Here is a 13,833-nt window from a genome sequence, read left to right as displayed (position 1 = left end):
TTCCGGTGAGCCAAATGAGCGGCGCGTAAACTTGGGGGGCCATGAGCCAAGCGTGACTATCTTTTCTTTTCTTTTTGAAGGAAACAAAAACAGACTCCAATAAAAGGGAATTGGAGGGCAGTGTTGCGCAGAGTGCCGTGCACGATAAATCGTCACCGCTCCGGTCTCATTTTGATGATCGAAATCGTTTACTTTATAGAATTCGTCAAGTAAAACAAGTGTATTAAAAATCAGCTCGATCGAATATCGTTGAGTCTTTCATCCGAACATTATTATCTTGAAATTATTAAGTGTACCAAAAAAATTGTGGATTTTATCTAGTGTTTCGGATCCATTCGTTTCAAGATAATAATATTCGGATGAGGTACTTAATGATATCCGATCAAGCTGATTTTTTATACAATTGTTTTACTCAACGAGCTCTACGAAATGAACATTTTCGATCGTTGGAACGAGACCAGAGCGGCGACGATTTACCGTGCACATTACGAAACTGCGCAACACCTTCCTTCCGTCCCCCATTGAAGTGTGACTATCTCAAAAGAAACACAACTGGGATTTTGCTGTATCCAAAACTAGGGATTGATTCCTTTCGCTTTCGTTTATTAAATGACTAATATATCCCCTTGAGGTATGCTTCGTGACTAAGCAATAGAGGAGGGGAAAACCCAGCTGTGCCCTCCATAGACTCCAAATGGCCCTTGTTTCGGGCTCTTATGCTGATCCAAACCGTTTATATTGTAGAAACTGATGCAATTAACAGTTTGGTAATAAAATCAAATTGATCCGACGCCTGAAACTTTTTGACCATTTTTACGCATTAAATGAACAAATAGAATACAAAAACTAAGCAGCTGAATATTTTTTAGTTAAGCTATTGATGTCCGATTGAAATAATTTTTTACAAGGTTGCTAAGGGCACGACCGCGTCAGATTCTACAAAGTGAATAGTTTGAATAATGTTTCCGGACCCGTATGGCAGTGTAGCAGGCTGCTATCCCCGTGTCCCTAAAAATGATTAAAAATCTCCATCGAGTTCAACTTACATTTCTTTCTAACGATTCCGGATTTAATTTTCAACCCATAGAAGAGATCATTTACATCGTATATGAAATATAAAGCACAAACACGGGACACTATATCAATTATGAGAGTCCACGCGACAATCAAACTCAATAACTCAACTAATACAAGAAATAAGCCCACTATAAGATAGGAACAAAGAAAGAAAGGAAAATTGTTCTAAGAGAAGTACACCCACATACAGATAAGAAGATTCGTACTCCTGACCTTCTAGTGAGAAGCAAGAATCTTGGCTAACTGAACTAGCTCCGGTTGGTTAATTCCGGATCTAATTTGATGAACGGAAATGTAGGAGTTTTTTTTAAACTCTGAAACAAGTGTTGGAATTGTTGGAGTTCATTTTCTCTCATCCATAAGTCTAGGTGTCTAACCATCTCAAAAAGTATTGTCGCTCCACACATGATGGGATTATATAAATTTATATTCACTCCAAATAAATTAATTCTGATTTGGTGTCTGATTTTTAAATATGAACGTTATCCAAAATCGTGATTATTGATATACCTAATAATTAGGTAATAATATGTAGACAAAAATTAGAAACAAACAATTCCGATCATCAAAGTAGATCCAACTTGAATCCAAAAATATCAAAACTAGGACAGTTCAGTTTCTTCCCACACCAAAGAAGACCCACACCCCTCTTCCCTTTTTTTTGCGGGAATGGATTCTGCAAAAAAACAATTAAGGGTTTTGTGTTATTTTATTTGCTGATTGAATGTGCAAATATTTATTTTGTTTCCTACTTTACCTTACCTTGCATGGTCTTTTTTATTTTTAGAAGGAGACCTTTGCATGTTCTTGTTTGCAATGGAATCTACTTTAATCCTTTAAATATATGCACAATAAGTCATAGTAAGTCTGTAGAAAAGGTTATATTAAAGGTACAATAATTGTAACAAAATTCTCAAAAATTGGTCAAAAGTGATACACATTGGGTGCCTCAATTTAGGGCAATACTTTAGGAATGTCTCCACCTCTTCATCTTTTTGAAATGTTTTCATGACGAAAAATTCGTACCTTTAGAAGCTCGCAAGATTCGATCGAGAGAGATCGGGTTGGCCGCAACCCGAATTTGAGGGAGATAATAAATACTCCTAGGAAATAGACACTGTCGGTACATTTTTTTTTGCCACAACAATAACAGGTGAACTCAGTTCAAAAACTACACCAAAGGTGTTCCACTTTTGTGGAAAATGAACTTTTTGAAAAAGAAGGCAATTTCAAGGTCAAAAATCATGTGTTTACGCAAATAATTTTCCTACCAATATGGATCGTGTTTGATAGATCTCATTAAGATCTTTTAAACGGTGCAAAAATAATTTTCCTACCAATATGGATCGTGTTTGATAGATCTCATTAAGATCTTTTAAACGGTGCAAAAATATTGAAAAAATATTTTTCATTTTCATTATATTTGAATTTGAAATTACCTTCTTTTTCCAAAAAGTTCTTTTTTTGGAAAGTGAAACACCACCAAACCCATCACACCAAACAGAGGTGATAGAAGCCTTACAAACAGGGAGAAATCCCACACAGGGGACACCAAAGAAAATAACCAGAAAAAAGAGAAAAATCGGTAACGGAATCGGAAGCGGACGGAGTCCGCCGTACCGGAGCAAACTTCATCCTCCCACCTAGATCTCCCACTCTGGCAAGAGGAGGATGCCTCTCGCAACCATGATCTGCAAGGCACTACATTCAAAAGCCGTCGGATTGCAAAGCGTAGGAGGGGCTGCGGATGGTGGTTTGGAGAGAATGATGGAGGTGAAAGGAAGAAAGAGAGAACACTCTCGAGACCTAGAATCGGGAGATTGAAAATTTTCACGAATGAGAGAAATCCCTCCCCTCCCGTTACCCATTGAGACATAAAACCCAGAGGGGGAGGGGAAAGAGAGAGATGGGAGGCGGCGAATTCTTTAGGGTTAGAGAGAGAGAATTGAGATTGATGTTATTAATTCTGTCGGTACTTATTTGCGAAGCCTAATACTCGTGACTTGAATTGCAAATAAGTTGTAGCAATATGCATAAAGCTCCTGACTGATATTCCCTATGTAATTTTTCAAGTCACAGGAGATAATTAAAAGCAAGATTGATTAATTAATCCCTACGGGTTGAGACAGTTGTCACCTGATAAGAAGCTTTTGATTTTGGGTGAAACTAAGAGACGTGTTATCAATTTATGTGATGGGTCAATTCATACGGGATTTTGTCCTAATTTTTCATCGGACTCCACAGTAGACGGTGAGATTAATGCCGTAGATTAATCGGCCTGTTAGACCAGACGCGGGATTATTATAAAAAGTAAGGATTAACCAAGAGAGAGGTTTGTCTTTGTCTAAGGCTCGCGCCCATAACAAGCTAAACTGGAATCTGGGTGTTGTCCCCATCCGAACTGTCCATGTTCGGCAATGGACGGCTCAAATTTCATCTCAGTGGACAGCTGAAATTTGTTCGGCGGAGATGAAATCTAAGGCATCCGTTGCCGATCATGGACGACTCGGATTGGGTGTCCCTTAAGGAAGGGACAATAGGATCCCCGAATTCGCACTTACCAATATACCAAGTCTTTTTTTGAAAATGTCCCAATGTACCAAGTCACAACCATATAATGTTGAACGATTGTAACCGTGGAAAACAACTTCACTTATGCAAAATCAACCACTTTGCATTTCTCAATCGACGTAATATATATATAGTGTCACATCCACATTTACTCATTGGTAATCACTCTAACTAACAAACCGCGTTACAAATTAAATGTATTTTTTTTGTTGTGAAAAGCTTCTATTTACTGTTGTTGGCAAGTTATACCTATCTCAATTCTGTTGATGTTGAACGATTATAACCGTGGAAAACAACTTCACTTATGCAAAATCAACCACTTTTGCATTTCCCAATCGACGTAATATATATAGTGTCACATCCACATTTACTCATTGATAATCACTCTAACTAACAAACCGCGTAACAAATTAAATGTATTTTTTTGTCGTGAAAAGCTTCTATTTACTATAGTTGGCAAGTTATACCTATCTCAATTCTCTTGAGGTGTGAAATCATATTCAGTTTCAGCGATTTCGGTCCTGATCGTGGTGGATTCGGTCCTAACCGTCATGAAGAGAAAGCAAAATCCTAAAGTTGTGTATTTACGGTCCTGACCGTGGAGAAGTCGGTCCTGGTCGTGGTAATTTCGAAGTTTCAATCCTGACCGTCGGGTACGCGAAAACACATGTTTTGAGCAGTTTTTAGGTTTTTTTGTTGAAGCTCTCTCTTTTAACTTTAAAAGTTCGGTCTTTCTATTGTCAGCCCAGTGAATTGACAATAAACACACAAGAGAATAAAGAAAACACATATTTCTATATATTTTTTTTTACACTTTTTAATACACATTCACACTTCTTATTGTCAGCCCAGTGGGCTGATTTTAGATTTTTCCTTAAAAGTTATAGCTAGTCCACTCTAAGTTGTAACTCTCTCAATCTTTCATCATAGTGAAACACTTCAGCACCAATTGAGTACGATTAAATAATCAGCTTAAGTCGGAACTGAATAAATCATCTTGTTTTTCCTTTGCTTATGATTGTTTTCTATTCTTCGATTGCGTGTGTTTGCTTGTGGGGGTAGATGTTCAAATTCCCCAACAAATTCCTCGTTCAGACTTTCAGGACTATCCATAGACGATGACAAAAAAAATATACACTCCCTAACAGAGAGAGACAGGAGGGAGGGAGGCGCAAAGCTTTGACAAACCCTAACTGAGTATATATAAGGGTATTTAAATTAGACTGGTTTTTCGAAATCCAAAACCAAAGTCACGATTAAAAAATTAGTTAAAAACTGCACTAATCGGTTCGATATGATTCGGGCGAGATTGCCATCCTTTAGCAGCCCCTCAACACATGCATGGTAGCCCTTACGTCGGTGTTGATAACCATTGTTGCTGCTTTCAGTAACCATGGTGATTTGTTGCTGCTTTCAGTAACCATGGTGATGAACACTGTAAACGTTGAAAGTATTACTACTACAAAATTGTCTACACAACACAAAGATTGACCCCTTTTGCAGCTTTTTACTTTGTTATTTTTTTTTCATTTTGTATTCTTGTTTATGCTCGGACCTTGGTTGTTTTTGGGTCTATGGACCACGCAATTTACATACCACAATTTTATCAACATAAGTTGTGTTTCCTACAAAAAAGATCGACCCAAAATGCAGCCAACACAAAGGATTGTAATTAACCTTTGATTGTAAAACCATGCACTAGATGAGGATTGACCCAAAATGTAGCCAACATAAGTTGTGTTCCCTGTCCTTAGCACTGTCTAAGACGTTCTTCAGCCCAAGGTTAATTTGTGCAATTCTCCCAGTCAGTTAAAATGACAGTTCGTAATATCGATTCATTTGCCCGCAAGGAACTGGACGAACAAATTTGAATACGTTCACAAAATTCTAAAGGATAATCGAAAATAATTTGGCAAGGACTTTGATTGTCTTTTTCAAATGTACAAATGATAGACAAAAACCTACATATCCACAGGCTGGCTTGAAAAACTGCCAGTAGCCAACTACACAACATGTTTTAAGTTTCTCACTCTACATTTGCCCACTTCATGCAGCAGTACATGGTCCCTCCCCAGGTTATTGTCAATCATCATTTCAACCAATAACCTTTTGCTTAATTTCTTCGATTTCGGCAAACAATTCCTCCCTATTTTCCTGCAAAATTCAGATAAACCAGTCGAAGTCGTCCCTTGAAACCCGAGTGTAAACTCAACCTAAAGTACACAGAAAGGCTTGGCCCCGTCCCGTTTGGAGACGTTGCCACAGCTGAAGAATGGGAGACTACCTTGAAGAGTAGATAGCGGGTGCTGAACCAGATCGTGTAGGAAAGACCCACAACTTCCATCACTTTAGGAAACTGATTTAGATTATCAAACAAAAGTTGTCAGTACAGAACCATTTAAAACACACCATTCCTGGATCCTTACACATCGTACGAAATGAACAAAATGAACAACACCGACACTCACCACAGGAATAGAGTCAATAGCACCAACAACGGCCGTTGCCAGCCACAAAGCAATCAGGGAAACAACATCTACTAGGAGAGCGGAGAATGCATATTTAGAGGCAAGCTGCAACCAATAAGAAGTATGTCATCAATACGGGGCCATCAGTAGCTGAGAAATGCAAATATACAAATTCTGTCCAGATCAGATTATGACTCTACAAATTCGGCAACACAGCTTATTATAAACTTGACACGTTTACTATTCTTTGGTTGGCATAACACATTCCATTTCTAATGCTACAGAGGCAATGAGCAGCCATTGTCATTAAAACTTATACAACATGGATTCTCAAAAGTCTATGAAGTACCTGTGCTGCTCGACCAATATTGGGATTAGAGTATGGGACATGTCAGATATTATTAGTTGGACAATGACCAATAAAGCATAGTCAGTTTTTAAGTTTACTAGAGTTATTCAAGTTTCGCATTTAACTGTGAATGCGTTATGCATTTCAAACTCTCATGTTATGCATGAAATTATCTTTGGCAACTTGTAAACACAATTGCCTAAAGCTTTCTGCTTCGTGATCATTCAATGGGAACTACATAATTCAAAGAATAAGAATCTGAAACAAGCCTCCAACATAGGATGTTGAGAAACGAAGTGAAAGAATGTTGTCTACAGACTCTACAAAAAAAAAAAATTTCCAAAAGCCTATGAAGTAGAATGTTTCTTTTCTCTTGACTTTTAACCTTAAGTATTATTAATCTGGAACTTCGAGATACATATGCTAAAACTTATAGAAGTACCACAAAGGTAGAATCGGGGTCTCAAATAGAAGAGAAAATCCAAGACAAAGTACCAATATTCAAATGGGATATAGGAATGAAAAATTAATGAACCATGGGAAGAGAGGATTTAAAAAATTCTAGGGCGAAAAGATTTTATGCTCAATTTGCAATTCACGATTGACCTGCTTGAAACAAATACATTTTTTAACTTTATTAAATTAAAATACCCTCTTCCGACCAAACACTATTTGTATATTGTTGAAGCAACACAACTTACTGATAACTGATAAGACCAAAATAGATAGTCGAATTAAGAAAAGACGGAACGGAGTGCCAAGGAAAAGATGGCCCCTAATAGATAAAGGCATAATAACAGAATCCAGCGAAGTGATTTCAAGAAAAATATTCTACCGAAGAAAACCAATAAACCCATCCAATGAATAGCTTCATAAATTGAAAATAGAAAGAGCCTTAAACATGGAGGATAAAATATTTGAGTGAAGCAACTTGAAAAATGAAGCAATATTGAACTTCAAGGCGTAGCAAAACCCATAGCATCAAGAGCAAAACAAGAAGCTGTAGCGTTGGAGGAGGTGGGATGGAGATGGAGATTGCGAATGAAATGACGAGGCTATTAAACAAACAAGATTGTGTTGCACATTGCTCAAATAACCACCAAGTATCAGCTCTAAATACAGGATTATGTCTAGAATACACTGAACTCTTTAGCATGCAAAATTGGGAATCCACATTCCATACCCAAAAAGAGAAATTAATCTGTAAACCAAACTGGTGACACAACTATCACAAAGCAAAGCAAAGCGAATCAAAGAAAGAAAGCCGAAACCAAAATCGGGAAAGGAACAAGAAAAGTAAAGGAAAAAGCAATTTTCATCATCACAGGACCTTTAAGAATATTCTAGGAAATAACTGCAACACTGTCACACTTAAGTTCTCACTCATTATTTTTTTCAATCGGAATTTCTAAAACTGGACTAACATTCCGTTGCTCAGGTAACCGCTCAGGATCGACATACTTGTCGACATTCCATCAAGCTTTAAATCAAAGCTTTCAATAATCCAAGTTATCATCACAGCAACAGCTTCTTCCTTAGGATGGTTGGCAAGACAATGACTAAAAATATAAACAAAAAACAGAAAAAATAAAACAAGAAATCGTTATAATGTCATCAGAGTGGATTTTGGACATAGGAGATCGAAAAAGTAGACCAAGGCACAAAGAAAAAAAGTATTCGTAATACATAACTGTTTGCGTAAAATAAGCGAAATGAGTTCCAATTATCCAATACCAGAAATACCGATATATAACGCAGATGTGCATGCCTAGTTTCTATGAACTTGTTATCAAATCATCCACAAGGATGATTCCAGAAGTTTGGAAGAAAAAAACAATACTCCAAGTAAAAACTTTGTCACCTAAAAAAGGAACGACATATCCTATTAAAATACTTAAAAATAACAGGGAAAATCATCGAGAAGAGAATACATCTGAGGATACAATAATAAAGGTGACTCAAAACAGGGGGAAAATTAGGTTGCTCAGGTAACCGCTCAGGATCGACAAGATTGCCGACACTTCATCAAGCATTTGCATACTTTCAATAAGTTATAGCATTCATCATGGCAACCAATTTCATTTTGAACCCCAAGTAACCAATATACAGGGGAAAGACTAACATATGTCGGACCCTCTGGACACCATTGCGACATCCGCAAGTAAACGGTGGGATTGATCTTCTAGAATTAATCGAGTTGCGCGTAAGTTGACTAAACATGTGAAACAACTTTTTCACATTTCAACAAGTATTTTCTACTGCATTTGAACAGCAGCCAAGGGCCGTAGGTTCAGAGAACAAAGTGAAACTAAGATGTTACATTGAGAGATCAAAATCAAAACCTCTTCAGTTCAGGTCTCCAATAATTTCTCCGCATAGAATTTCTCGGAAGAACGAAAGTATTGTTTGATCATCATTAGAGGCATCACTCAATATCAGGCCATGGAAATACGAAATACTAGCCCAACAAAAAAAGAAAAGAAAAGGAAGGAGAGGTAGGTATAAAATCAAAATCTCGACGAAAAGCAAAAAAAAAATAGATCTCTTCATAAGAGATTTTGCCACGAATTGAATCGAAAAATAGTCTCTTCAGTTCAGGTCTCCATAAAGCATTCCGCATGAAATTTATTCTCAGAAGAACGAAAGTTTATGTTTGATCATCATCAGAAACCAATTCAACAGCGAAAAAAAAAAAAGAAGAATGAAAAACTCAGAAATTTTGCAGATGGTTGATTTAGAAAGATAAAGATGGCAACACAACATAGAAAAGAAGACCCAAATTATAAAGTCTTCCTATACATGCAACAAAGAAAGCCCAGAGGGAGACAAAGAAGAGAGAGAGATAGAGGCTTAACTTCTTCTTTTTATAAGCTCTCGTCACTGGAAAACCCTAGGCGCTGTTGGTTTAGGGTTTCGAATGAGAGGTTAGGGCTGAAGCCTAATACCACATACATGGCTTGATTGGGATGGGCTAAGAATAGCCCATTTCGGAAGAGGCTCACGAGTCACTATGCACATTTTTTTTTTCCCACTAACCACTATGTTAGTTACTTCTATTTCACCATCATCTTTGTCCTGTTTAAGTTGGAATGAGGGATCAGAACTATCTGTTCCAGACGGGGATTGGACTGACGGGTGAGCATTGAATCCTATTGCAGTGGTATCTCCAAGTATTCGGGTCATCGCTGCATAGTGTGGGAAACCTTTTTTTCCTGAAATGCTTGGCCTTCTTATTAACCTAAGTGAAGAACAAAGTGGCTTGTATCAGACTTAATTTATAAGCATGAGTAAAATAAAAAGAGAATAGGTCACTTCTAACCTTATAGAGCTTCTCCCAGAGGGTATCATCAGCAGTAACAGTACCTTTTTCCGCACACCACCCAACGCCACTTTGGTCACAAAGGCTCTTAAATTTGGTGTGCATAGTGCGTAGTTGGTTGAACTTGTTTTTTATTTGAAGTTCAGAGTATTCGTATTTAGCTTTAGCAGAAAGACTCTTCTCATCCTAGCCCAACTTTTTATCTGAAAAGTCCCAGTATCTCGACTACCCATTGTTTTCACCTCCTCCTCCATAATGTCAATAAAAAAAGCTTCATTTTTCTTCGACCACAGGGAATCAGCTACACCTCCCACTTCAACATCATCATCATCCTCAATCTTGATACTTACATTGCCTTTGGTAGCCATTTCCTATTTATAAATCACCCCACAATTGGTCTAAATAAGATCTCAGATTTATTTGGGCAAAGTAGAACTATAGATTCAAGAAATCTCATTGATAAGTCGAAGGTGTCCACAACAATAACCATCTAACAAAATCAGGTACATGATCCGACAAATCACCAAATCCAGATTTCAAAAAATAGCTAATAAATCAATTTTAGGAAGCCAATTTCTAATCCAGCAAAAAGAAAATTTGAGGCAAATCCACATCAATTCTGCAAACCTAAATACAAGCAAAGTACTTGGCAAATCAACTGGTAATACGGTTACAGATACAAGCAATAGAGTAATAGAGTAATATCTAACCAGAGCACGTTTTCTCAAGAGAACGGTAATGCATATCAACTGGTAACGAGATTGGAGATAATGTAACAAGCAATACTGATAGAGAAACTGTACGATAAACGAATACGGTTACAGATATATGTGTAATGCATCTAGAAATACGAATCAAAAAAACGATCAAACAAGTGACGAAATCCGAGGAGTGTTGTACGAAGACCGATCGCATCCTAATCTAGCAGTTGGACTGCGACCCAAGCAAGGCACATAGAACTCCAGTTTCCCAGCGTTGAAACACAAGAAACCCCAAAATCACCAAGTTAAATCAATAAGTTCCAAAGTCTACAAAGAATAATTGCTCTCGACTTCAACTTTGCGAATGACCAAACAGATATTTAGATCACTAAGAAGCAAAACTAAATTATCCAATTTGAATTTGACAAGCATGAAGATAATTGTACTGATTGTCGGAATATCATAACTGAAAAATCACTTTCCTAATCCCAAACTCTTATCTAACTAGATCCAAAGAAGGGCGAGAACAAAATTGATAGAGACAGATCGATCGATCGAGAGAGAGAGAGAGACCTTTTCAGCCGCTTGAAACCAGTGGGATCGAGAGAGATCGATGGATCTGGGGAAGGCTCAAATGAGATAAGGGAAGACTCAGATGAGATAAGGGAAGACTCAGATGAAGACTCAGATGAGATAAGGGAAGACTCAGATGAGATAAGGCGAAACAAAACGCGCATTCCAGATTTGGTAGCCGGTTTTTTATTTTTACAAGAAGTGAAAGTAGACTTTTGGTACTTTCTCAATTTTCAAAAATTTAGAAAATTCATTTTAATTTTTAAAAATGAAAATAGACAGCCAAACAAACTTTCGGTTCTAAATTTTGAAAATTTTGAAAATGAAAACAGAAAACAGGAAATGAAATGGTTACCAAACAAGACCTTAATGTTCCTGACAAGTGATAATGGTTAACTAAAGCATATTAATGCCTGGGGTACAACAAGGGCTGGCTACAGGGCTGGTGTGAAGGGGGTGGAGCCGAAGATTCAGATCCTTGGAAGGATATATGGTTGTTAGGAGGCGCCAATGGTAGGTCTCAGCTCTCGGGTGAAGATTGAGGAAACAAGGCGAACTGTGGTACAAATACACCTTTTACATCCTCCCGAGTCCTTGCGACACCTTAAGAACAATTCGGGTCCATTGCCATTTTAATCATGCACCAAAAAGTAAAGATCAGCATAGAATGGAATAATTATCTTACCTAACTATTCGCGCAAACCATGGAATCTTCTACGACAACATTCACTAGGGAATAGAAATAAACCTCCATATCAATGTTATCTAGAAATCCAAGTGCTGCAGCTTGCCTATCCACGGAAGAATCTTGTTCAGGCTCTTTCTCTTGCACAAATTCAGCATACGATTTCTTTCCAAATGGTTGAACATCTTCCAATGTTGCTACTCCACGTTCTTTCCCAAGATATTGACTTGGACCACTTGATGCTTCTTCTGAAGATGTTGATCTTAGAGATGAGTTGGTGAAATAAACCATCCCTGAAAAGTAAGCAACGGATACAATATTTTAAGATCCTCTATCCTTTTCTGTATACAGTTATTTAGAAGCATATAGAGAGTAGACTTAATGCAACCAGAAAGTTAGAGGCCTTCAAACAACCCAAAAAAGCTAATCCCCTAAATAGTAGAGGAGAGTGTTATTCCATTGCCCATTTGAACAAAACCTCTTGCGTAGGAAAGCCAAAGCAACATCCATCCAAAATTACACCCACCCCTAATCGGTTGCAAAAATTTTAAAAAGATGAACACAATGCGAGAGCAAACCTGGATTGGTGCGACGAATCGAGGTTCGATTGAAACGGAGAGGGGTTTCCGATGGGAGATGAAAGTTGTTCGAAGTGAAGAGTGTGTGGAGGGAGAGATTCGAGGTGATGGCTTGAGAAGTGCAGAGCTCCATTTTCGGCGGATTTTGAGCCACGACCAACTACTATTTTCCTGTCTCTATTTATAGGGGAGAGAGGTCGAGGTCGAGCTAGGGTTTGGGTTATGCGGCGGCTTGAGGTTGGATATGGATTTTTGAATGAAATTGCATCGACAGTACCCTAGGGTTTACAGCAAGAGAAACTTTAATATATCCCGGGTACATGAGAGGTGGTGGTGTGCCTCTTCGGTTTGTTTTATTATTTCGGTCATTTCAATCACGTTTTGATGATCAGTTTCGTTCATTTTGTAGAGTTCGCAGAGCCACTAATCTAACCAAAAAATAAAATCATGTTCATCGGATTTTAGTAGATACATGATCGGCACACATAAAAAATTAAAGAAAAACAAAAATTGGATCCAATTTGTAGAGCTCGGCGAGACATTAATCTTATCAAAAATCATATTCATCGGACTTTAATACATACATGATCGGCACAGGTGAAAAATTAAAGAAAAAAAAAAATTGGATCATGTTATCTACTAAAATCCGATAAACATGATTTTTTACAAATTTAATGTTTTCGCCGAGTTCTACAAAATGAACGGAGCCGATTATCAAAATGTGCTCAAAAAATTAAAAAATGAACTGAAAAGGGACATCACCACCCCTCATATACCCAAGATATATAAAAGTTTCTCTGAAAGCAAAGTACATAAAGCTCTGCTAGTCTAAACGAAATTGTATCAAGTTCCTTGGGATTAAGGTGATAAATGAACCGAGTAGCTCGCCAACTCGTCTCATTAATGCTTGGCTCAAACTTGAGTTTTCGGCTTATTTTCGATAAAAGTTTGGCTCATTAAGCTCAGCTCGGCTTGATTAAAGAGGCTCGTTTAATAAATAACTAAGTTTTAGCTCGTTTAGTGGCTCGTTTGCAACCCTACTTGGGGTGCGACTAATCTAACAACCTCTTTGAATGGTGAGTTGAAAAAGGAAAAGATGAGGGTTTCTCCAACCCCAAATTTCATCATTTTTAGTGAGATTTTTTCACCTTTGAATTTCATCATTTTTAGTGAGATTTAGTGAAAAATGGGAAAAGTGGACCAAAAGAATTATTCAAGTGGGTGATTTGACTAGAAGCAATAATCATTTCTTTTATTTTTCATGAAATCTTTCCATTCAAATGGGTCATTAGCCTCGCACCATAGATTGACTAGCGAATGCCCATGCCTGAAGGCACAGTGCGACATGTTTTGACAGTATAAGTATAAATCTAAGCACACCAGCCAGTGCTCTGCATAATAAGTGAATACTTATGGATCTGAAACCTCGCAATTTAACGTACTTGAGTGGTATTTCTGCACAACTAAAAAATAAATAAACTAATTTAGTCATTGACTATGGAAATTAAACCT

General features: G+C 37.5%; 1 protein-coding gene, 1 long non-coding RNA gene and 4 other non-coding genes across 6 annotated transcripts; all 6 read right to left on the bottom strand.

Annotated features, from left to right (window-relative positions):
* Positions 1-5,543: 5,543 nt before the first annotated feature.
* LOC131302393 (protein CURVATURE THYLAKOID 1D, chloroplastic-like) lies at positions 5,544-12,629 on the bottom strand. Its single transcript, XM_058328984.1, has 5 exons — positions 12,322-12,629; positions 11,807-12,036; positions 6,117-6,221; positions 5,933-6,004; positions 5,544-5,802 (listed from the first exon to the last, which is right to left on the bottom strand). The coding sequence occupies exons 1-5, from the start codon at positions 12,452-12,454 to the stop codon at positions 5,743-5,745; spliced, it is 600 nt and encodes a 199-aa protein (XP_058184967.1). The 5' UTR covers positions 12,455-12,629; the 3' UTR covers positions 5,544-5,742.
* LOC131305855 (small nucleolar RNA snoR128) lies at positions 7,896-7,989 on the bottom strand. Its single transcript, XR_009193408.1, has one exon. It is a non-coding gene; the product is annotated as a small nucleolar RNA snoR128 (small nucleolar RNA).
* LOC131305854 (small nucleolar RNA snoR128) lies at positions 8,446-8,537 on the bottom strand. The gene has a single exon (XR_009193407.1). It is a non-coding gene; the product is annotated as a small nucleolar RNA snoR128 (small nucleolar RNA).
* On the bottom strand, positions 8,635-11,016 carry LOC131302394 (uncharacterized). The gene is made up of 2 exons (XR_009191721.1): positions 9,785-11,016; positions 8,635-9,703 (listed from the first exon to the last, which is right to left on the bottom strand). It is a non-coding gene; the product is annotated as an uncharacterized LOC131302394 (long non-coding RNA).
* Positions 8,806-8,889, bottom strand: LOC131305783 (small nucleolar RNA Z159/U59). Its single transcript, XR_009193341.1, has one exon. It is a non-coding gene; the product is annotated as a small nucleolar RNA Z159/U59 (small nucleolar RNA).
* Positions 9,049-9,136, bottom strand: LOC131305787 (small nucleolar RNA Z159/U59). The gene has a single exon (XR_009193345.1). It is a non-coding gene; the product is annotated as a small nucleolar RNA Z159/U59 (small nucleolar RNA).
* Positions 12,630-13,833: the final 1,204 nt, after the last annotated feature.

Source organism: Rhododendron vialii, chromosome 10a (assembly GCF_030253575.1).
Source record: "Rhododendron vialii isolate Sample 1 chromosome 10a, ASM3025357v1".
NCBI lineage: Eukaryota > Viridiplantae > Streptophyta > Magnoliopsida > Ericales > Ericaceae > Rhododendron > Rhododendron vialii.
Note: the sequence above shows the minus strand (reverse complement) of the source record. Positions and strands in the feature narration are given on the sequence as shown.